This window comes from Sardina pilchardus, chromosome 9 (genome assembly GCF_963854185.1).
Source record: "Sardina pilchardus chromosome 9, fSarPil1.1, whole genome shotgun sequence".
In the NCBI taxonomy this organism is placed as follows: Eukaryota; Metazoa; Chordata; class Actinopteri; order Clupeiformes; family Clupeidae; genus Sardina; species Sardina pilchardus.
In genome coordinates this window covers 20,358,559-20,383,361 of record NC_085002.1, presented here as the reverse complement: position 1 = coordinate 20,383,361, position 24,803 = coordinate 20,358,559, and the positions used below count along the sequence as shown (strand labels likewise).

The window sequence follows — 24,803 nt, the reverse complement described above, 5'->3', positions numbered from 1 at the left end:
GACTTATATTTCACTCTAAATAGATGAATGGAAAGTCATGAGAACAATAGATAATGGCAACGTGAGAGCAAACCATTTTTGACTTATTCTTAATATCAAAGTGTAGCTACAATTGCCAACTAACTTTAAGATGAGGCATTCGTTTTGTAATGGGCTGAATCAAGCGAAAACAATGATATCTTTGACAAATAGGTAGAGCCATAAATTGGCTCTTAATTAAATCCTATCCTAAGCTTATAGAGTCAAATATTAGAAAGCACACCATGACTGCAAACATTACATGTAGGTCAGAGCAATTTCCAGTCCATAGTAAGACTGAGGAGAAGTCTACCTCAGTCATTTCAAAACACTACATGGTCCAAGAATCACTAGATGGATTCATCTTTCTTATCCCCAGGCCAGTCACAGAACACGGAGAACATTGCTATCTTGTTCACGCTTGCAATCTTTCTCACACCCAAAGCACTTAATCCTTACATATTCTCACTCTGTGATGTGCAATATCTGCCTTAATGGAACTGACCTCTATCTGTTGGCAACAGAAAAGATACTAGGGGGAGAAAATCACTCCCAGGGGGCTGGATGAGAAAAAAAAAGTATCACCTGTTTCATTTCATCAGGGTGTTAAGCAAAACAGGAAAAAGGGAGGGGGTGTGTTTGCCTAGAAAGATTAGCCTGATGTGTCCTATAAAGGAAGGGAAGTATAGGGAACGGCTCCTATGTCCCTTCACATCTTCGTCTAGATGTAAAGATGGGAACCAGCTCTCTCAAACATGATCACGTCAGGCCTCCCATCAGATTACTCTAGTCCAGGCGGTGTACTGTTCTGACATCACTCTCCATATGTTTCAGGCAAAAGGAGGAAGCACACATATGATAGGTATGGCACTGAGGCATAAAGATGTTCAGATATCAAAGCGCTATTAAATGGATACAGAGCAGGACATGTCTGGCAGAGTTAAGTAATAGAGATGATGAGATTGCAAATTGTAAACAACAGGATATATTTCAGATCCAATTTCCATACATCTACTCAGCGCTCTTTCCAAGAATGAGCTCTAAAGTAAAAAAAATGTGAAGCATGTCAACATGTAAAGCTAATCATAGGTACAGGATACAGTTATGGATTTTAAGAAAGAAACTAATGTAGAGTTAAATTAGTTTGACAAGATAAAATTCCTTCAAACAGCTTTTCTGCAAGTATTGCAGCAGCTAGGCTACATAGTAAGAAGTGGATCAGTGACTCAAAAGTAGCTAGAATATAAAATATGTGGAAGCAAACTATTAAGATTGCATGATCAAACAGATAACTAAATTGGAAACAGCAAATGATAAGAAAATGTTTACCTGACATAATGTGTACATCCTTTAAAGTAATCATGGCACAATCGCTTTATATTGAAAGGTTAGATGTGCCAGGCTTTTATCCTCCAACATTTAAACCCAAACCTCCTGCACTGACAGTCTGACTCTCACCAGAGAAGCCATGGCAGTACTCTTTGTAGCTCGTGCTAGGCTGCCAACTTTCAAGGCTGACTTGGCATGAGATTGACAAAGTATGATCAAAACAATAACCTTTTCCCCCATGTGAGATGCATTGAAGTCAGTGGAATTCTCTCTCTTTTGCATGTGGAGTCTACACTCAGAAGTGTGTATAGCCATACCGCAACACTGCTAACCTTGTGTCAGTTGATTTCCATGGCACAGTTTTAAACAAAACCAGTGGTTTACCAAAGTGCTTCACAAAGGGAAATAATAATAATAATAATAATGATAATAATAATATACTGAAACACAAAGCAAAACAGCAAAAGAAATATGTCAGCGGGGATTGAATTGAAGTCACTGATGGATTACTTTTTTTGATTGTCGCGTGAGACAGAACTCAGAGGTGTGTATCTCAAGCCAAAAGCGATGGTGCGTTCCTGCTATAGTGTCAGTAGGTTGTGGGATTTACCTCTGCATAGCTCTGACAGCTTGCCATCATGCAGGTCACGGACAGAGGATGTATCAGGATGTGTGATGACAGGTACAACCGAAGGAGACTGTGAAAAAGCGAAATGTGGCACAGTTGGCAGGCATTGTCTTTCCACGGTGGCCCAACCAAAGCATTCCAGCATCAATGACGACAAAGCTCAGAAAGCCTCTGACCATATCTGAGTAATGCCCCACACTCTCATCTTTTAATTCCTCTCAGATGAAGACCCTAACACACAAAGAAGACAATGAGAAGAGTGTATGAAGTATCGTATGCATCTTGTGGGCAGACAGCAAAAAAAATCTAAATGGTTCAGAAGTCCTAATGCTGCTTTATGACTCATTCTTAATTCATTTCAACCAACAAATATTTCATACAATGATGGGAAAAAGAACTCTTAACACTTTAATCCTTGTACAAAGGAAACCCTTTTATTTGAGAAATCCATGACACCGCAGTCAAAATGGGACAGATTATTTCTGACATTAAAGCTTCAATAACATCTATGCAATGGCAAACTGTATAGTTGAAAGCAGTCTTTGACCATGGAGCTCTCAGATCTTTTATCTGGTACGGTCGCTGTTGACTTTCCGGTCAGTTGCATGACCCACAGCTCTGGGAGTCTGGGAAGGGCCATGAGCCAGATGCCACATGTCTGGAGATATGGAAAGAGTGCTCTATTCAAGAATGTACAGACATTGCACTATCCTGTATCACTGATGTAATCCCGTGTTTTGTATCGCAATTTATCAGGTACACTGTGTATCTGATGACATGATGGCTTTAGCGCGATGGGCAGGGCAATGGTCATTGTAGACTACAGAATCAGGTCATGAGAGAAGAGCATAAATCCCTTTCACATAGCACATTTAACATGGCATCCCTTCTGTCTATTGAAACATCAATGAGGAAGCCCTCAGACTTGCTAGCAACTTTGACCATAGGGATATTTTTTTGGACTGAAATTATGCTCATTTATAAAATGGGCATCTCTGCACCAGGAAGCCATAGAGCCTAGGTATCACAGCATTGATGACCGTGTTAGCTAGATTGGGATACCTAGATTGGAGCTGGTTCTTAGGACCATGTCAGAATACATAAGGGAGTAAGTAATAAGTACAAGCTTGTTTGTGTATTTTTCATGTATGAACACCACAGTTATTTATTTTCCATCCTGCTTTTTTCAACTGATGACATGGTTATTTCCTTACTTCCTCAAAACAATCAACAATATTGACTGAAATATTGACAACTAAGGAGGTGGACCATATACAGTATCTTTTGTGAAATAAACCGAATAAAGAACATTTCATCACAGGTGGTACTATGGGGAGTATATTGTGATGGTTTGCTGCTGTTGTTCCAATTTTACAATTAATTAATTGTTTGAAGAGCAGTTAAGTGCAGTATGTAAACAATCTGGGCAGAAAGACAGGTGTTTACAACCACAGGTGAATATGAAGATGAACTTGCTACAAACACAAAACTCCCAATTTGAGGGAAATATCTGCCCATGTGGTCAGAACATGACTGTTTCAAGTGCTTTACTCTGCTTGAATAAGAGTTGTGGGGCAGCCTTTGTGTGGTCTATGGCTGGCCATAAGGGGTGGTTAACAATTTCAATACAAATGCCAAAGACAGCCAAAAAAAAAAAAAAAAAACATTGGGGAATTTAGTTTCAGATTTTACAAGATGTGGCACACTTCAGTACGTAATATAATGAGTGAATGGAAGAGCTAATGAAAATGTAAAAATATTTATTTAGAGCTGGAAAGAACATTGCTAATCGCAATTGATAGAGCTGCAATTCTGGACCTGAAACCAGTAGAAAATGGTCTCAATTAAACAGAATGCCATGAAGCCAAGAAAACCGAAGTAAAAAAAACAGAGACCTAGAATTAAGACTCTTATCTTTGTTATTAAAATAATAAAATTGCCACAGGGCAGAGCAAATCCATGGCTGCTGAATGACTGGAGGTTTGGCTTTGCCTTTTGGTAAGAAACAGACATTTCCTCAATGATATGTTTAGAAAAGCCCCTCTGCTGTGCTGTATCATCTAACAACTACATGGCCGGCCTTTGTCCGATGGGTGTCCAGACATTCTTTGGAGTGCTGCACCAGTTGAACAATGAAGGTGAGAAATGACGGTCAAAAACACCACGTTCAACCAAAATGAGGTAATTTGTGTATTCAGTCTGTGCAGAAAATATGCTACTCCTTAGCCATCGCCTCGTGTTGCAGGATAAATGATACGTTCATCATCTATTCCAGATTTCATAGGAAAACTGGGTCTCAACCAGCACTGGTACTCCACTACTGGTATAGAATGTTGATCCAGCATGGCATAGGCTACAGCAAGAAACCTGGATACGCACAAAAAGCCAATATGGGTTAACACTAGCAGGACTCTTCTTAGCATGAGTCCATGAAAAGGTTTTATTGGCGTTAATACAATCCAGTTCACAGCCTTCACTTGGAGCTGCAGCGTTCAGCTGAGCTGACACTCCCTATGGAGTCACCACAGTGCTACACTGCCCCCTGCATGGAGAGAGAAGGTGGTCTGCATCAAAGCAAAAATGTAAAAAGCATAAATAATCCTCAACAACTACTTGCCTGGGAATAAATAGAATTGTCATTATAAGAAATTAATTCTAATTAAATAGATACATTATGCTTTCAATAAATATCTAAAACCAACATAAAATGAGGTACTGTAGATGAGGTAAGGGGTAAGGTATTTTGCACAATTTATATGCACCCTCAAAAACCCATACGTTTATAGCGCAATGCAGAATGATTAAGTAGGATTAAGGCAACTGATTGGACACCCACAAACAGGTCAGTATATCTTGACAACATTTATTGGCTCTGTACAATTCAGTGTTTCACATGAGAAGCAAGCCAGTTAACTTGCTGACCTCATTAAACACTCATTTATGTCACATTTACCATTACATTAAAAAGAGAAACTTAAGGAACATATAGTACAAAGTTCAAATTAAGTAAAACAAACATGATGATTAAAAAAAAAAAAAAAAAAAAATCATCTCTCATATGGAACTCAACCAACTGACAAGGAGGCTTGATTCAATGGTGGTGGATTCAACAGCTCTCTCTCTCTCTCTCTCTCGCTCGCTCACACACACAGACACATACACACACACACACACACACAGTCTTTGCCATACACAATCCAACATAGAGCTGTGTCTGGGAGCAGTCAAGCTTCAGGGTAAACAGTATACTGGATGAAAAAAAAAGGAGAGATCTTTTTGTGTATGTGCACCCACACATACAATTCTGTTTCAGCCTGACCCATTCAAGCGCTCAGCCACAGCCAGTGGTCAGTCCAGCTCCTTGAAGCGGGCAAACATGGCCTTTCGTACGGCCTGCTTGTATGTGGCATGGTCCCATGGCACAGGGTCCTTCTTCTTCCTCTGTGGGAGTTCAAAGCATTAGCAAAGATTTGAGTCCACCAATCAAAAGCCTTTTTTTTTTTTATTTCCCAGTCAACTTAATGCAGACATCACTAATGCTGATGAAACGCGAGGCAACTCTTTGAGCCATGTTCCTGAGTATTGTGACTCTGGCACAGTCCAATTGATATGGGAAACCATCTTTTCCTGGAGAGCTTTATTGGTCAGTAGCCAAATCGTCATGATCATCAAATCAGAACATCACGGAACCGGTTGTGTGGGTTGCCCAGCGACATTGTTCAAAAAAGTTGCCCCATGTACAGTATCATCACCGTAATGTACAATCCTAATGTAATTGGGGGAATAGTGGGAATATAATCTGAGATTAACAGCTCAACTCACCTCGACTGGTTCGGATCCCAGGCCAGGCCGCTCACTGCCTTTATGCGAGTCTCTGAATTGGGGAAGAGAGGAAATAGGGGTCACTCAACTTGTCGGCTAGAAGAAACAGTATTTTCTGAAGAGAGAGGGGAGTTTTAATATTTTTTAATAGTAGTAGAGGAGTGTAGAGTCGAACCTGGATCCACCGCCCCACGAATTCTGGTGCTGATGCTGCTGGTACTTCCTCCTCTTCATCTCTGGTGAAATGCCCGGCCCTCTGGTATTCAACTGTGGGACATAATCAGACTACAGAACATGAGCACACGAGAGTTAAGTATCCCCGGATTATCTATTTATCTAGGATTCTTCCCCTTTTTTCTGAGCTTCCCCTATAATCACCTTAGAGCAGCTGGCTGGAGGTTCCGTTCGTGAGACCAAGGCATTTGAGTTTAGAGACAAGTCTCTCACCTCTTTCTCCTGATTCTCTAAAGCCTCAAGCTCTTTTTTGGACTTCTTGATCTTCAAGTGGATCTCCATGTTTTGCTAAACGGAGAAAAACGTTTCAGAAATTATCTGAGGGGGGGTTGTATATCATTTATACACAACAAAGACCTTTGAAAGGAAAAAAAGATCTTTATGAAATAGTAAAACAAGTTATTTTAATGTGTTACTTTACTCATTTGGTTTCATGCTTGTTATAATTAATAATATAACAATACTAATACTTGCACTTTATGCTCCTTTTTCACACTGTACTTCTGGACTATAGCTTATCTTGGCCTCTCCATGGAGTGATCTTGCACTGTGTTTTATTTTATGTACTGGTCCATGTCTAGCGTAAATTCTCGACTATAAGAAGTGGCTTATACATTGATTTGGCAAAATTTCTTCTGCTATGAGGTTAATACAAGGGGGAAATTAATATGGTGTTAATATACTTTTGTTTCTTTTAACTTGCATAAAACACTGTCCTGCGGCTTATATGCGGGAAATTACTGTATCTGTGTTGTAATCTTGTCTTCATTGTTATTTATTAGCTTGTATGTTGTGTCATTTGTTATGTTTTAACACCTGGCTACAACTAAATTTCCCCCTGTGGGATGATAAAATTGACTTGACTTGACTTGAATACTGTAATTGAACTGAAGAGCTCTTCCGTGGCCAGATGACTGGAGGGAGACGAATCAGACAAATGGATGTGAGGAGTCTCAAAACAAGAACGCATTCTTCGGAGTTCAGTGGGAGTAGGAGTACCTTGTGGAGGTCGGACAGCTGCTGGTGGCGGATCAGGGCGTCCTTGGTGGGGAACTGCCTCCTGCACAGCAGGCAGGCCATCTTCTTCCAGTCGGTCAGCTTGTCCTCCTTGTCGTCTGGCTGGCTCTTGGAGGGCGCCGACATCTCCACGTGCCTCTCCTCCTCCTCGTCGTCACTTCCTGCCGCGTAGTCGGATGCGAGCAGGCCCAGCGAGCCCATTGCACGCTGCACACATGAAACAACCAATCCAGCCATGTGTCAGAGTATATCACTACGAACACACTAATGCACAATCAACATGTGCAAGTATTAAAAACCTGTGACATGTTGATGAAACTTAGAGCTTCAAAACACACTCTTAGGTTATACACACTGTTGATGACCTACTTAGAGAGGTCAGGAAAATGGCTACTAAAGAGAGAGTCCCACCTTGGATGCTTTGTCCTCTTTCTTGGGTGGTGCTAGAGGCTTCTTGAAGAGATCGTCTCCACCAGAGACCTGCAAGTAATGGAGTACGAGTATTCACTGAAAGTAGCACCAGCTGGCAACCCTCAAATCACAATACAAATGTTCCTACTGCAGGAACAGTGACAAACGCAAAATAGCACCACACCTTTCTTTCAAAGATGGCAAACGCTGCATCAGCCGCTTTAGAGGACCTCTGGTCATCGCCACCGCCAGGCATCTTCAGAACAGGAGAGGGGGAACGGACGCTGTCCTTCTGCCGGTTCTGGATCTTTGCCCAGCGTTCCATGTCTTTCATAATCTAGAACACAGGGTATGCATGCCATTGTGGAAATGTTCATTTATGCTAATCTATGTACAACAGACAGCTTCATTCAAATAAAACGGGGCAACTGACTACACTTTTCCCCTCAGTATTTGTGCTTCCAGGGGATACCACCTGCTTTAGATTGCAAATGAGGGTCACAACCCCAAAGCCAGCCTGAGGTAACGATTTACAGACCTCAACTCAAGCTAGAAATGCTTTTTTAAATGGTCTGGTCAGCCTACTTAAATAAATGACCAGCTTGAGGGCAGACACAAAATAAAACCTCAGTAAGAGACTCATGATGCCATAAACATAAGTGAATCATAAACTGCGTAGCTTCAGGCTGGAACTCCATTAAAGGCCCTGTGCGTTGGGGGCTCACCTTAAAGGCAGCCAGGCTTCTGGGCTTCTCCTCTTTCTCCTTCTCCTTCTTGTCGGAGCGTCCGGCGCCATCGCCGTCCTCCAGGGCCCTCTGGGCGGCGTCGTCTGCGGAGGGCAGAGCAACGGCGGCAAGAGGGGCGGCAGCGGCAAGAGGGGCAGGGGCAGGGGCAGGAGCGATGGTGGAGGCCGAGGGGACCGATATGTCCCCGGGGAGGGCAGGCACGGGGTTGATGGCCTGGCCGTCCATAGTGGAGCCTGTGTTGGTAAAAAATATTGCATGCTAAAGTGAGACCCGAGATCCAGTCACGTAGAAGTACAATCAAGATGCAGAGTTTAATGCGACTGTATACAGAGGCACGCGCTGGAAGAACAATGTACTCCAGAATGTGTGTCTCTGATTTATGTAACAGAATTATCCAGGGTTTAAGTATCCAACAGCAAAAGATACAACAACAACCCACTAGTGAGAAAGGCAGACATTAAACCACACATTGGAATATATTGGGCCTAATGCTCTATTCCACTTTCTCTCACCTGCCACTGGGATGTAGGTCTTTGAGGCGCTGTCCCAATAGAGGTACTGCTGTGTCTCGGCATTGTAGAAATACTGCAAGTGCAGAACCAGAGGTGAAATGATTACTTACATCTATGTAGAGTACACACATCTACAGTGGTTTCAAAATAGCTGATGTATTTAAGTATAGCAGTGTAACGACTAATACTGAAGTGCTTCATTTATGTTAACACTCAAGCTCTCCTTCACAAACATGCGCATGCGCGCACACACACACACACACACACAAATGGTAGACATGGCCAATTCAAAGGGGTTATCAGTATTCAGCCAAGAGACTGCCATATATTGCAATGAAGTCTTACTCTGGAGGTGGGGTCATAGTACAGTGTGGTCTGGGGATCGTAGTAGAAGCCAGACGTGGCGTCATATAGGTAGGCAGAAAGATCGGGAGTTTCGGCGCCTGAATGCAGCAATGTTTATTTTAGATTAAAGATTTTACCCATGACTCATGTTTTTAAAAAAAATAAATAATAAAAAAACAACACCGGACACCATCCTTCATTTCATTGTTTCATGCATTTCACGTTGCTATGTTTAAGATAGTAAGATGTTTTGCATTCCATTTAGCTAGTCACGTTATTTCATCATAAAAACATGTCTAGACTACATAATCATGTTGTAACTATGTCGTAAAACTGATGGTTTTTGAGACGGATTTCTGTGAAAATCAAGAAGCACTCCGTGATGAGGTCACGAGTAAAGAGATGGCTATCGGTCTTCTCACCGAAGCCGTAAGGTTCGGCGTGCTGAGAGGCGCTCGTCTGTGCCACGGTCCCAGCTGCTGCGGCGGCGACGGCGGCCGGGTTTGGGGCCTGGTAGGGGAGCTCCACTCCAGAGGCGTCTGGATAACCCACAGCATGCTGCGGAGAAGCAGATCGGATCACAGTCAGCTCCAGGCAGCCCCGACATGGGACAGATCACGCCACCAATGCAAAGAGGGTATATAATATTACGGACAGGCAGACTACACCTGCCACGAAACTGAAGCGTTCTGTTTGCGGAGTGTCATCTGTGACAATTCGTTTATAAGATAACTAATGGAACTGGCTTGACCCGACGTGAGTGCTGCGTATATTCGGAAGAATTCGACAAGTCCTCTAAATTAAGTACCATCACGCTCCACAACCTGGTGTAGCCCGACTGCCAGACTGCTGTAGATTGTTCCTATGAGGTCACTGATGAAGTGAGTGATCACAATTTAGAATCATACGGCTGTCACTCACCTGCACGATGGCAGTGGCAGCTGTCTTTGCGGTGTCTCTGCCTGGCATGGTCATGTCACCTGTAGACCACACACACACAGACACACACATATTCAAAAAAAGGGCAACATCATCGTCTTCAGAGAGTCGTGTGGGATGATGTGGTGCCACTGCTATAACAGGGATGTGTGCCGTACCTTGGAGTCCAGGAAGTCCACCACCCATAGGGCCACGGAGGGGCTGGGACTGATAGTACTGCTGCTGTTGCTGCATCTGCTGATGTTGCTGCAAAGGAGGACGTGAAAACAACACGTTAACAGGTTAACAGCCTCAACAGGCCTGTAATAGTCGATGACATTGATATCCAACAGGCCAACACATGACAGAGTAGCCTATGAAAGCAACACCTACATGCCACATGCTTGTGTGAACACTTGACAGTGATTTAATATGTCAGTGGTGTGTATTTGCAGAGGAGTAACGTCTTGTGTTGAGTGTTCAGGGTTAAAAGAGTACTGCATTACCTCCAACACTTCCGGAGGATAGCCCAGGATAGAGGAGCCAGACTTATCATATTCCCTCTTGTAGCTGCTGTAAGAGTAAAGGTATAGCAAAGGATAAGGGGAAGACAATTCCAACAGCATCTGATTGACTTGAGAGTGTACATAGGATCTTGAGGGGCTTATAACATAGAAGATACTGTATGTTAAAGTGGCACAGTTGGGGCAAAGCTTACTTCTGGTTCTTGAGCGGTTTGGCAACCTCTGCATATATTCGAACACCGTCCACCATCACGGGTCGTGCCCTGGTCAGCATGTCCACAAGACGAGTGACTTGCTGCAAAAACAGAGTACAGAAGTTGATTTTTCTCAATTCCCAGAAGGAGCAGTAGCACGATTTCAATGAGGGAAGGACTTGAGAAATCAATGAGAAATGACACTGAAGGAGTGTGATGCAAACAATGCTGTACCTCATGAGAGTCCATGTCTACAAAGCAGAAGCATTTGCATCCGTTCGGTTTGCTACGGACCAAGCGGACGTTCCTCTCGTCCAGGTAGGCGTAGGGATCCAGCGCCTTCAGAATCATCTCCACTGTGGTGGTGTTCTTCAGATTTTTAATGATCATGGCTGAAAAGCAAACAGATTGGTGGATCATTGTCATGCAACCACCAACTCCTGGCATAGTGGGCAACCCACCTCGGTTTTCCATAGCAGGCATCCTGGTGTTGGACAACTATATTTGTATTACAAAGGATATAGTTCCTATGCACAGCCTTCTAGATGTCAGGTGCTTGTGATGTGCAGTCGTTAATAAAAATCCAAAAATCACCGCACTGGTCGAATTTGCTGATTTCTCATTTTATATAACGCGTTTCGCCATTGCTTCTTCGGGTTCATATCTTTATATTGCTGTGCTCAAAATGAATGTTCAAAACAACATAAAAGCCTACAATGGCCAATACAACGTTTGATTTTATGTTATCCACGATATTCCGCAGCCAACAATGGGGGTCGCCATGACACCGAAAACAGTCATCGATTTCCGGCGAAGCTGCGTTGTATCTATTCTAACGTGACGGTTAACAGTGCTTAACATATCATAACGCATATAAAAGTAAACTTTTCTATTTTATATCGGTTGTGTATGATGTAGTATATCCATGCTGAGGGCAGAATTGTCAACATTTCGAAAGAAATCTAAGTTGAAGCATATTCTAGTTAGCTACCGAGAACGCACATGTTACAGAATGAACGGAAGTTGAAAACAGTATTGTAACCATCGTAACGACACATATTTCCGGGTTAAGGAATAAGGTGGATACATTGGGTGCCATGACTCACTCTTGCTCTCCTTGAAGACAGGATCCAGATCGCGAGGTGCGTGCCGTGAGGAGTTGCGTGAGTTGGCCCAAGCTTCGGCCTTCATCTCCGCCTCCTGCTGCTGGAGCTGCTGGTCCACCTGCTGCTGCCACGCCTCCGGCGTGAGGTCAGAGTTGCGCTGCCACGTCGTCTTCGCGGCAGGGTCAGCAGCAGGCTTGGACCGCGGCTCGTCCGGTTTGGGGGGGGCCTTGGATTGAGGGGACGGGCGGGCTGGGGTGGGCTCCTCCGGAACCTGGGCCGGCTTTCGAGGTGGCTCCTGTGGCTTTGGGGAAAGACATAATGGAGAAAAAGTCCTCAGAATCAGCACATTAACGCTGCAACAATTAATCGATTAGTTTACTTCTACTACTAGATAATTAACCCACAACTATTTGGTAATCACATAATCGGTTTGTGTCATTTCATTTGTTAAGACAGATAAGACTGATTGATCCATTTGATTGATCCACTGATCCATTTGATTGGAGCCCTGACACATACATTTTCACTGATCTATATGTAAACGTCTCTGGTCAGACTCTAAAACAGCCATGTGGCACTTAAGACAGTTAAAGTGGCTTGGCATACTGTATTGAAACAGCAGTGGTTTGTATTCAGTTTGAGTAAGTTGTAACTGTCCAAAAGCGCTACATGGACATTTGAGAAGTGGGGCCCCAAGAGCATTGAACAAGCTCAGTAAAATGAGACCAGACCATTAGTAATATATCAATTGGAGGTCATGGCAGCATGCCAAGAGCTTGAGCTAGAGAAGCTCTGTGGGAAAATAGAGGACCTTAAGAAGACTTTATTTGAACAATTCACTTACCTTAGTGTCTTTGGCGTTTCGGTCAGGCTGAACGTATTTCATCAGAGCCGTCGTATTGCCAACCCTCAACGAGCCCTGAAAAGCACACAGGAGAGTCAATATGTCTGTAGCATATATATACACTTTTCCAGCCCCACATGTCACTATAATTCCCAGGGCGCACTCTGGTCAGGTTTAACCCTTTTTAAGGGTTGAGTGGCAGAGGCACACTTACACCAGCTGACTTATCAACGTTTGTCAGGCCTCATCGGCAAATTTGTCGAGCAGGATTTCGAGACAAACATTTAAGCTGTGTAGCCTTGTTCTTTTAATGATTCAATCCCTAGTTCAAGTCCCTAAAACAACACTTGTAACTAGCTAGCATGCTAACGCTGTGTTTTTCAATGTTTTTCTAAGGGTCCACTGAAAGAGCAGTTGAACACCTTTTCCATACACTGTATGCGTCTGCTGGTTCTTGTACATCCCTATGGGTGTTTTGAAAATATGAAGTCAGTTCTAACAACTCAATATGACTACTATGGAATCAGGACTAAAAATGTGTGGCCATACACTTCAACAAGTGCACCCAAACTTAACACTACAGCTCTTCAACTAAAATACAGTACATGTACAATACTGTGCAACGTAGACTGATTTTGGGGACTAGATCCAATACCAATTTAATAAGGATTACATGATCATTAATACAAATCTGATTTCACAGAATGAGAAAGCCCTAATCTCAAATTATGTAATATAGTGGTAGCACAATCACAGAACAGCCATCTGTGCAAGCAACTGTAATGTGTGGGGCATTGAGAGTTAAGGTCAACTCAAGCAGCACATCTGCCATCTACCAAAAACGTCTAATTGGAGTACCATGAGGCTTCAACAGCCTATTCTTCCAAAACCTGATGTCCATCGAGCAGCTATCACCATGTGTGACGTAACACTCCTAACAGATCACAAAATGTAGGCACCATCGTGCCATTTCAACTCAAACACCCTCTTTCAGGACTATGAACGATTGAAAATCATACTAACAAATACCAAATTAAATCCACAGTCATATTTCCAAAGACAAAACTGTGATGAAAGCGAAGACAGTACAGTATATTGTACTGCTAACACCACCATTTTGCAGAGGCAGTTAAGGCATTTAAAAAGAACCTCATGACCTGCTATGATTTCCATTTTCTCTCAAACGGGAGACCCAGTAATCATACTTTCATATCTAACCTTGAGCCCATTACACAATTCTTCAAAATGTCTGCTTAATTCATCTCAAAGCTCTGAAAAATGCATTGCCCAGCCGAAGATGAGGAAGGCAATGTCACACTGAACTGCTCTAAGAGGTCTGGACCAGTTGGAAGCTCAAAGCTGAATGAATGAATGAATAAATGGATGGACCAGCAAACAGGAAAGAGCCCATCTGCTATTCATGGTGTTTAGTTCCTCTGAATACTCAGTTTGACATCTGGGAACAAAGTAAGTCTGGAGGTCTTGAAGAAAAGGACCTCCTGACTAAAGTAAGGAAGGGAAATTTTAGGCCAGGCTCGGAAGTCCCTCTGAGAAAAAGGAAGCATTGAATTTCGCAATCCATTGAAAAAAAAAAAAAAGAGAGGCCAGCTGGGCTGGAAGAAGGATCTTCAAAAGACTGAAGATTACTGAGGCCAAAGACAGAGATGTCTCTATGGCCCCTGTCAACTCCAACAATCAGCAAAAGGCAATAATAAGCCACCAAAGAGATAAGCGAGATCCAAGCAGTTGCATCATGTGTTGCACATTGTCAGAAACATAGAAACGCAATGGGAGAAATAAAAAAGAAATAAAAAATAAACAGAGCCAGTGGTGCAGTGCTGGCAACTATTGTTGCCACAACACACTCTCTCAGTTACTAGAAGTTGACTCTTCTGCCCTTGATTACCAACCGTATTATTGACAATTATCACAACTGTTAATAACCTGAACTCTTCTCAACAGTCTCATCCTGTTATGTGCGCATTGTACTACATCCGAACACACAGCAGATTGTAAATACAAAAGGATGACAGAAAGAAGTATTTAGTGACTTAAAACGTAGGGAAGGGGACGTTGGGAGAATTAAATAATGAAAAGCGTACTGATCTCCCATCTCTACCGACTAAGGTTTTGATTGTACAAAAAAGGGAATAATAAATTAGCAAGGAAGTTCATCCATTTGGTGACTAGGACACAAATTCATCGATACATTTTTCTACTGGACTAGAATGGCCAAAGTTGGGTTGATGTGCCCTATTTTAAAGTCATTCATATTATCACTGTTCCCTCAACGTTAATCTTAGAAGACTTAGTCAACAATGCTGACCTAGAACAATGACCAGCATCAAACAGTTTCAGCTTTGTTCTCAACTAGAACAATGCCATTGGATGCTAATGGGAGAAAAATTGCAAGAAGCGTTGCAATAGCACAGGGTCATTGGGGTTGAATTATTGTCATCATGGAAGGGGTTGATGCGATCATCTTGCAGCATGACGGACTACCCTTGCTTAAGGCTAACTCAGCTTCCCAAAGTAGAAGAACATGCCATTACTTCGTATTAACCTCAACTAGCCTTTTCTGTGTTTAGAATGTAATTCCACTACACATACATCCTTCTCACTGCCAAACCGGTGAGGGTATGGAAGCAACAAAAGAGCTGGCTCGGACAATAATTCAACCCTGCTGATAAGTGGAACCTAAAACATTACAGTATAGTGCTAGCAGATTAATTCGGAATTGCTTAGGCAGAAAACGAGCGTAAACGAGACCCGAACAAGAGCTTTACACAACGTAGAACGGCACGGCTAGAGCATGCAAGTGGAAGAGCGCAATTCCTTTCATTTCTGTAGATGACGACAAAATGTGTAACATGGATGTTCTCAAAGAGGCCTGAGTATGGGTTTTTTTTTTTTTTTTTACAATTCTACCTCCAATTTCCCCCCACTCTCAACCTCCACCCACATTCTAATCCACACACAAACCCACCCACTTTTCTTGTACCACCCGAACATCCCACCCCCCACCCCAGGCGTCTTCCTGCTCGTGGACAGCAGTTGTAGAGATGTGAGGATGGGCCACCTGGTTGGACTCCATGAAGTGGACAGCATCCTCCAGGTTTAAAAACTCCACATAGGCCATATCGAAGCTGTAACCTGGGGACAGCATTTGAAATACAGATGATTTCTGTTAGTACGCTCCAGTCACATGGGAAATTAATAGAAAACAGTGCATTACAGCATCGAGAGGAAATGCGAATGCGAGTAGGCAGAAAATGCGCAAATGCTCCGTCTTGACAGGCAAATAACCAGTTTAAAATCAGTTATCGTCTTCGTGGGACAATGAAATGGACTAGTATTTCACCAAATCACTGCATGAACTATGGCATCCAAAAGATACAATTTTTATTTAGTTGGTGCTGTAAAAATCGTATATCAAACGTGTTGGATAATCATGAATTAATACCCAATAAGAATCTGTAAATGAAATGTTCCAGTATTTATAAATAGAGGTAAAATAAAATAAAATAAAATAAAATAAAATAAAATACAGTAAGTTGATACCAAGGTTGTTTTTGTGTCTCACAAACCATACCTGGGGAACAGTTACAAAATGACAGCGAATTTAACATGATTCCGCTCACATTGATGACTTGAAAATGACTACTTGAGTGTATAATGATATTCACAGTATCCAACTGACAGCTAACAATTCAAGAATAGTTGGAATCCGTAATGAGTCACTTCTGTAGCTAAACAGGAGTTCAAAATGGCATTGGCAAGAGACTGGACTGTAATAGAAAAATAAAAAAACATCCTTGACTAAGGTCTCATTATTAGAAATGAGCATGATTCACTGTTTTCACCCTGATATGGAGCATATTTTCTTGAGGACACCCCTGAAAATCTTGGATTTGTGCTCTAGAACCCATTACCAGCTTGTCATCACATCGGTCTATGAAGAATGAAAGGAAAAAAACCACAGGTAGACTCTGGGCCTTAAGAAAACCCCGTATCGTAATGGACATGGCAGCATAGAAAGCCATGGATTGAGAAGCACATGATGAAATTACCCCCAGATAATGTTGGATCACTGCTTATCAAATCAACCTGGGCAGATGTTAATAAACAAGAGAGATGCTTAGAAAAAAACATGTCCCTCTGTTGCCATATAAGAAAGCGTGAGGGAACATGCCTATGGCTACTCAAGAAGGAAACCTCTCCCAAGCATCTGGAAGCACTGATGGTAAGCTCTAGAATCGAAGGCACTGTAAGCAATCACAAATCGCTTGTGGTATCGTATGTTTCGAAAAATCGTAAAGAGCGAGAGACTTTTGCGAGATAGCCGTCTACATGGAATATGAGGCCTCACCTGGGACAACATTCTTGATCTTCATGCCTTGCATCGGAACACCATCACGGACAGCAAAAGCACCAAGAATCTGCAGAAGACAATAGGCCCCTTTTAACATGGTTTCAGTCGACGGAGACTAAATGCAGTGTTGTACATAGCACACATATTTGAATCACTGCATATTACTGAATATCTAATGACAGAGTGGTGCCCACCTGCTCCATTGTAGCAGTCTTGGGAATCCCAGAAATGGAGATGGTGTTGGAAACCTTATCCTCTACAGATGCACTCCTGTAATCTTGATCCTTCGTTCACAAATTCATAGAACAGTCAGTATTGTGTACATAGAATGAGAATTGGCTTTTTCAGGGGTTTTGTAGTGCTCTAGAAGTCAAATCTGATCGACCATATGGGCAATGAGTGTATACTATTAGCAATAGTTTAGCAGTAGGCAAATAAACTTCAGGGAATATAAAATAAGTTATAAGGAAGTTATTATGAAAAAAAACAATAAATTAATTTTAAGCAAATAGAAATGCACTAACCTGGGAGCCTGCATTACTGGATCTCTGAGGTGGAGGCAGCCTGGGTTCTTTTCTGTCCTTTTCAGTTCCAGGAAGATCTGAAAGGTTGTAGTCATATGCTCGCCCAGGAGCAGTTCTGTAGTCAATGTCTCTGTAGTCCTGGTCTCTGCGGTCTGCCCCACTATTTCTTTGCATTCCTTCTGGACAAGCGCCCAAAATCCCTCTACCTGAGGATGGCTGAGGAGTATCTTTTGATCCCTTAAAGGGTGTGCGATCATTTGGAAAACGATTCTCGACATTTGGCACCGGCATTAGGCCCTTGTCTTGAGCATATGGAGGCCTACCAAGATTTGGTGCACTTCGATCTAACTGAGCATCTAACTCCCTTGACCAGGGCTTACCATCCTTATCCCTATTTGGGCCGATCAATGCAGCATTCACAGGAGGGAAGGTCTGCTCATGCCCACTCTTGAGTGGATCTCTTCCAGGGAAATTCTCAGGAACTTTGGCATCTCTCTCCGATCGAGGTAAACCTAGGAATGGCTCATCTTTTTCTGGAAACTCTCCAGATCGCCTATCTCTATCCATATTAAATGGCTCTCCTCTTCCATCTCTACCTCGACCAGGGAAAAATCTTTCTGACGGTGCGTCTCTTGAAAATGCAGGCAGCCCCCGATTCATCAAGCCTGGGAACGAATCCTTGTCTTTTGCATTTGCATTGCTGTTGTTGTTGCTTCGCCACTCTTCTGACGAAGACTCGTTCTCCCTGGCCTTGAAGCCAACGGAGCTGTCTAACGGTTCCGGGAATTCTCTGTCTCTGAGGGTGTCTCCGGGTCGCAGTGATGGTCTGTTTGGATCAGGGGGCCCATCAGGCCTTCCTCTTCCTTCCACTGGCATTCTGTCCTTATCTCCAAACCGGAGAGGAGATCTGTCCCTGTCTCTAAACTCACCTGAGGGTCCCACACGGTTTCTCATGTCCATGTCAGACTCAAACCTCCCTCTGTTGTTCATTGGAGGCATTCCACCTCTTCGATCAAAGTCCATCTTTCCTCGATCAGGTTGAGACATGTCCATTCTGAAACCGTCAATGTCATCCATGCCCATCCGAGGTCTGTCCCTGTCACGCATGTCTCTGAAACCATCATTTCTACCCATTTGATCACCTGGATGCCTCCTCCTCTGGTCCATGGGATTGAATCCAGGCATGTCCATTCCCATCCGGTCTCGGTCCCTCATGTCCATAAATCGGCCATCGTTCATGTTTCCTCCTGGCATGTCTCGTCCATCCATTCGGCCTGGACCGCCTGGACCACCGCCTGGACCACCAGGGAAACTTCCAGCATTTTGTAATTTGCTCCTAATTTCGATCTCATATCTTCTCCTAAGGGTCAAGTCGGTTTCTTCTTGTCCTTGTCTGAAGAAGTCCCGTGGCCCATCTCGTCCACGCAAATCCATATTGCGGGGGTCCATATCTTGACCCCTTAAATCTGGAGGACCATCAAAACGCCGCATGTCCATTGGAGGGCGATCCTGAGGCCTGGGGCCCATATTCATCCCATCTCGGCCCCTAAAATCAGGCATAGGTCCATCTCTGCCCTCAAACATGTCACCCCTGGGATTTCCACTGCAATAACAGAATGACAACTTTCACAAATGTACATAACCATTCTACATCCCTAAGACCAATGCCCTTCAGAGCATTCTGTAATACAGTAAATGTAAAAATGTCTCTGTACATTGAATCATAAAGCAGAAACACCACAGTGACAGCTTAGTCTGATATGGGATGTCAGCATAACACCACAGTGACAGCTTAGTCAGGATGTCAGCATGGCATGGCAACCTCACTGTGCAACTAAAAACTAAGCCTGCTCGTCTGTTAAACACTGGCATGAAGGAATACCAGCTCCTTCAGTCGATATATGTGCAGTCTGTTCTTAAACAAGTTCAGAGGATAACAACTGACCCATTACTTATTCTCAACACAGATTATGACCTTTTGTTCGTTAGCAAATGCTAATGAGAATGTCACTGTAAACTCAACCATTTCAATAATTGAGTTATGTTTATATGTGTAGTGTACCTATAATCAACATTTAATTAATGCTGCTGGGAGTTTGCAATGATTTCAAGGTGTTTACTATGGGGTGTGTGCAATATGTGGTCCGCGCTGTGTGTTAGCTCATGAAGCATCACGCCATACAAATGTCCAAAAAATACAAAATACACAAAAGCTTAAAATATGCTTAACAAGTACATTATTATGCAATATCAACACGTTTCTGTCATTCTTCTTACCCAAAAGGCGGGCCTCCCCGAGGAGCTGATCTCGGACCATTCCACATGCCGGTTTCACTCAGGCTGTGAGCTCAGGCAACCGTCACTAGACTCCAAGACTAACACCTAGGTCAAAGATATGCATGACATAAGTACATTTCTTTAACACTACCGACAAAGAAAATACACTGCTTTCTTCTCCAGCAAAGTTAGCATATTATCAATCCAAGGTGTATGGGACCAGTGAGGGTACAATACAGTCAAAGGCTGAGAGTCTTACTACTAGGCTAGTTAATAGTAAATCTGAAAATGGGTTTTGAAATTCTGCACTCTAATTTTTAAATATGTTTTCTGGGTGGTCTTCTGTAATCATCTCAACCCCAAAAATGAACATTACATTACTGTAGGCCTAAACAAAAATGATTATCTTTGAGTGTGCTTTCAATTAGCCTAAGCCTTTGGGGATGTGCAATTAATCAAATGGATCATTTTCCCAAAATGACTGAGTGAACTTAATCATGATTATGTTTTTTACCATTCATCGAACAGTCCCATCTATAACTACATATAACTTCAGTATCATACAATCCAAATTTCAGATCATACAAAGAGTGTGAATAATGGGAACACACAGCTCTGCATTATAGGAATTAATGCAAATAGCCTGTCAATAATTATACGAGCACTTTCTGAATTGGATTTCATTCGAAATTAGACATTTATTAAAGAAAGCATAAACATAAAATGTAGTAAAAACAAATCAGAAGAGACATATTTACCCAGGTCAGGACAAACCACATACTAAATATAAAACTAGTCCAATAAGGGGGAAATATTGCTAATTGTAGGGCTATGCAGAATAGTAATGATGACGATAGTAAACAAATAGGCTTAGGCCAGCAATGACCGAGTCCGATATTTTCTAAAGCAAGCTTACCTACTATATCATAGCAAAGTTAACTGGACTGGCAGCGCCAGCAAACACGCAAGTAGTGCACAGGAAAAGTGGCAACCTTATTTTACTAAGGGGCTTCCTCAGACACGTAGCTAGCGATATGGCTGACGTATTAACCTAGGCTAGCATACAATTAATCTCAATACCAAAACCGGTAGTGTTAACTGTTATTAGAAACACGACTCTAACGAATTAAGCGTTTTCATTACATTGATTTTGGAATAATCGATTAGTTGGTGAAAAGATTATTTTCACCAACCATCCACTGTCTGTAAGAGTCAGACAACCACCATGGCTATGCTGTTACATTAGCGACATTGCATATAATTAGCATTAACATTAGCTGCTAGCTAACGACAAAATAGATCACTCCGTACTGTTACATACATTGACAGTAAACAAATAGCAATATGTTTGTGTCAGCATCTCCTCTTATACAATACAAGTCGGCGGCGAACCAATGATGATACAGACAACAGAAAATGTATGTCTAAAGATGCTAATGACATAGCATAATAGAAGTAACGTTAGCGGAGGGTAGTTAGCAAGAGCGACGAACAAAGAATGGTGTCGCTGTCAAACGATACGTCAACGCTACTAGAAATCCCAGTCTTATCAGCGTAAACGTAACATACAGTGATGGTAGAAAAATGACTATCTAGTAATACCAGTAGCTTAATTTCTGTTTTAAACAAATAAATTACTCACCGGGCTCGTTTCCTAAATACTTTCAAAGGTCGGAAAATGCCAGTGGCGGATATCCGGAATTGTGCCGCCTTCAGTCACATAGAGTTTGATAAGATCGCCACCTATCGTTTGGAGTGCACTACCGACCTACCATTCACTGAATGTCGACAAAGAAAGATATCGACAGAAAAGAAACGAACAAAACAAAACAAAGCTATGTTCCTTTAATCAAGCGAAAGATGAAATGGTTGAGATATGCTGCCTTCAGTCAGCCGTGGGTAGGCCTATTGTTTTTTTTCCTCTTTGACCACTGCACCTCACTGATTTTCCCATAATATTATTGAAAACATGTAGACAGCACTAGACAGGCCATGCTATATTATGTCCATTTAAATCTGCATCTGGCAGTTGACATACGAGGCCCCTGTGCCGAATCAATGTTTAAAATAAGATCCACAAGTCCTTGAAATTACTTTAACCACCCTGCCTTTGAAGAGGAACAGTCGAGGCTTAGCAGATTAACCTAAATTGAAACAGTTTGACACCAAGATGCATGGATCTTATTACACAAAGCTATTAGTTGTGTTTATTTGAAATATCAAATAGGCTTAGGCCTATTTGAAATATCAAATAAATAGGCATTTCTGCATAATAGGCCTAGTGAGGTGGCAAACCACTTTGGACATATGGGAGCTTTATGAGTGGACAAGACTGCAGAGGGTGGTGAAAACTGCCCAATGCATCACTGGTTCCTCACTCCCCTCCACCAAGGCCATCCAGGGCAAGCAATGCTTGCATAAGGCGAACGGCATCATCAAAGACTGTGCTCATCTGAACCTCAGACTGTTCACCCCACTCCCCTATGCCTAACGGAGGGGAGTGGGGTGAACAGTCTGAACTTATTTTGGCCCTTGGGGCTTGAGATAACTATACCACACCACAGAGTGATGTATCTTTCTCATAGGCAACTTTAATACCGCACAGACTACAAAAATACAATGCCATTTACCCATGAGAGTACTAGCACTCTTCTATGTTCAGATGAAGATGGCGTCAGGAGGAAGGCATTTCGCAATATACTTTATTTCAATGGGGGGAATTAATGTAGTACGAAAATCTAAAATTAATAAATTGGTGTACAATTAAGACTTAATTGAAGACTGTCTTCAGAGGGAAATTTGTCTTGTTAGAGACCCTGTTTATCACCTCTATTTGCTGTATGTTATCATGTGAAGCATGCACAATTCAGGACACTGCATTTTCAACACTTTTAAAGGTGAAGTGCTTGATGGTACGTTAAACATCAGCTTTTTGTGTAAAACATTAAACGTTCTCTTGAATCTCTTCATGTTCCTCTAGCTGTACATTTACCGTGTGCTGTAACAAAACATTCCACACATACTGACCCTGTGAATGGGCAATGAGCACGATGTCCCAGACTTTATTCGAGCTAATCAAATGCTTCACTAGCATGGATGGGAGACTTGAATTTTTGATTGGCTATTGAGCTCAAATGTCTTTTAGACCTGCGTTGAGGGCAGGACCTTTTATCAATTGGTGCTTTAAGTCACACACTGACAACCAATTATGAAAAATGTCAAAAGATCATGTTTAGATAATGTATTATCTAAAAAATAGTGATCATATTTTGTACAAAACATGTGAAGGAAGTAAATGACTGTGATATTGTACATAATACATATACTTTATTTTTTCCCATTTCAATCAAGAAATACAGATTCATCAAACAAAAAACGTGTTTTGGAGCTACAGACGTACACAAACCAAAAGTATGATGAGAGCTTCTGACCAGTGATTAGAATCATTGCTTTGTTAATTCACTTACATATTATGAATAAATGATACAGTAAAATTAGGAAATTAAGAGATTACCCAATCCTGCCTGACACACTCACAGTACTTACACGCAAGTTAATGAAAACTTTCAAACTTGTGTGCATAATTGACAGCAGGTACAGATCGCATTCTCTGGATTATGTCTGATCCATGCGAATGCTTGCAACCTTTACAATGTTGTTGTAATGTAAATAATTATTTGTATCATGATTACTCTGCACAACCTTACTGTCATCACAGACAATAACCATGAGGTGGAATTTCCAAGAAATTATACAGTATTGCTTTGTTGATACTGCACATCAACAAAAAAAATCTTTGCCAAAACACTGAAAAGAGCTTTGTTGTTTGGCACGTAGTATAATATAATACTGACAAAACAATTAATCTGCAAAATGTTAAATTAGATACATCATTGTCAAAATGTACATCAAATCAATCTGGTTGGAAACAACATGAGAGAATTACAATATATCTTGACTATTTTCTTCAGTACATATTTAATGCAACAGAACATATAAACAAAGGACACATGCAGTATTTTATTGATGGGTTTTGGCCTAGGCAGCCACGCTTTCTGTGATTTCAATTGCGCTTTGTAGTGTGTAAGCACGTAGTCAGGGCATCAGTGTTTTCAGTGCAGTTTGCCACTGGCAGGAAGCAAATAAGGAGAAACTACTACAGTTGAACGACACGCAACGGACAAACTGCGGGTAGCGTTTGAACAGGCAAGCCTACAATCTGAACAAAAACAACTAGTCTAGCATCATCTGAAGGCAGCAGGAAAAGTCTGACTATTTTGCTAGATTTATGCTACACTGAAAGAAATTCCATGGTACATACTATTTTACAATATACATTACACACAGGGTTCATTCTCTCCGTTCTCCCTACTGAATATCCAGCCCATGCAGAGTATATTCCTACCAGCTAGAATCTAGGTGGGTGCTACTTTCTGATGGTGATCCCCCTCGCGCAATGTTAGGATGACATTTTTGACTCAGTGAGCGAACAGCAGTGTGATGCAAACATTCTGTGCATTGTGCCATTGTGGTTACCTGCATATGACTGATCAAGCTTTGTTGTGAGACACAGGGTGTACACTAATGTGCCCACAGCACATACATATAAAGGTATAGAGGGAGATTGATTGCTATTGGAACTCGGCAAAGTCCCCCTAGCTAAAACAAACAAATATAATTTTAATAACTTATAAGTAATTTTAAGTGATTCTAATTCTAATTCTATTTTCTTTTACATTTGGATTTGCATTAAATCTGTCAGGTTTGACTGTGTTTAAAACAATTAAAGAAATTCATTTGAGAGGGGTGATAAGTACAGATGGCTCAAAATTAATCAAACTTCATTGATACAGCATGCACACTGGAAATTTCTACTTTGACCAGATTAATCCTCTGCATATAGCTAACCCAGAGACAAACATTTATGAAACATGATAAAAAATAAACCTATCTATTTTCAACTACAATTATATCTGAGCCAA

At 41.9% G+C, this 24,803-nt stretch overlaps 1 protein-coding gene across 6 annotated transcripts; it reads right to left on the bottom strand.

Moving 5' to 3' along the window:
* Positions 1–4,818: 4,818 nt before the first annotated feature.
* On the bottom strand, positions 4,819–21,512 carry rbm6 (RNA binding motif protein 6). Of its 6 annotated transcripts, none has more exons than XM_062546247.1 (24): positions 21,464–21,512; positions 19,822–19,926; positions 17,545–19,147; positions 17,215–17,304; positions 17,018–17,087; positions 15,728–15,801; positions 12,649–12,723; positions 11,805–12,105; positions 10,933–11,090; positions 10,699–10,799; positions 10,487–10,553; positions 10,160–10,247; positions 9,984–10,042; positions 9,485–9,620; positions 9,063–9,160; positions 8,718–8,790; positions 8,185–8,438; positions 7,644–7,796; positions 7,460–7,528; positions 7,031–7,255; positions 6,176–6,319; positions 5,973–6,082; positions 5,798–5,849; positions 4,819–5,416 (listed from the first exon to the last, which is right to left on the bottom strand). In XM_062546247.1, exons 2-24 carry the CDS (start codon positions 19,866–19,868, stop codon positions 5,324–5,326), a joined length of 4,140 nt encoding a protein of 1,379 aa, XP_062402231.1. In that variant the 5' UTR covers positions 19,869–19,926; positions 21,464–21,512; the 3' UTR covers positions 4,819–5,323. The 6 variants fall into 6 exon arrangements, with proteins under 6 accessions (XP_062402231.1, XP_062402232.1, XP_062402233.1 ...); XM_062546248.1 differs by having other exon boundaries at positions 5,973–6,064; XM_062546249.1 differs by having other exon boundaries at positions 6,245–6,319.
* Between the last annotated feature and the right edge of the window lie 3,291 nt (positions 21,513–24,803).

Bases quoted from the DNA above. Each gene is read 5' to 3' on its own strand.
- rbm6 (XM_062546247.1), bottom strand. From the start codon at position 19,868: ATGTGGAATGGTCCGAGATCAGCTCCTCGGGGAGGCCCGCCTTTTGG. The intron at 17,088-17,214 runs GTGGGCACCACT...TGTCTTCTGCAG, and splicing joins AGACTGCTACAATGGAGCAG to ATTCTTGGTGCTTTTGCTGT. The intron at 7,529-7,643 runs GTGTGGTGCTAT...CATTACTTGCAG, and splicing joins TTGCCATCTTTGAAAGAAAG to GTCTCTGGTGGAGACGATCT.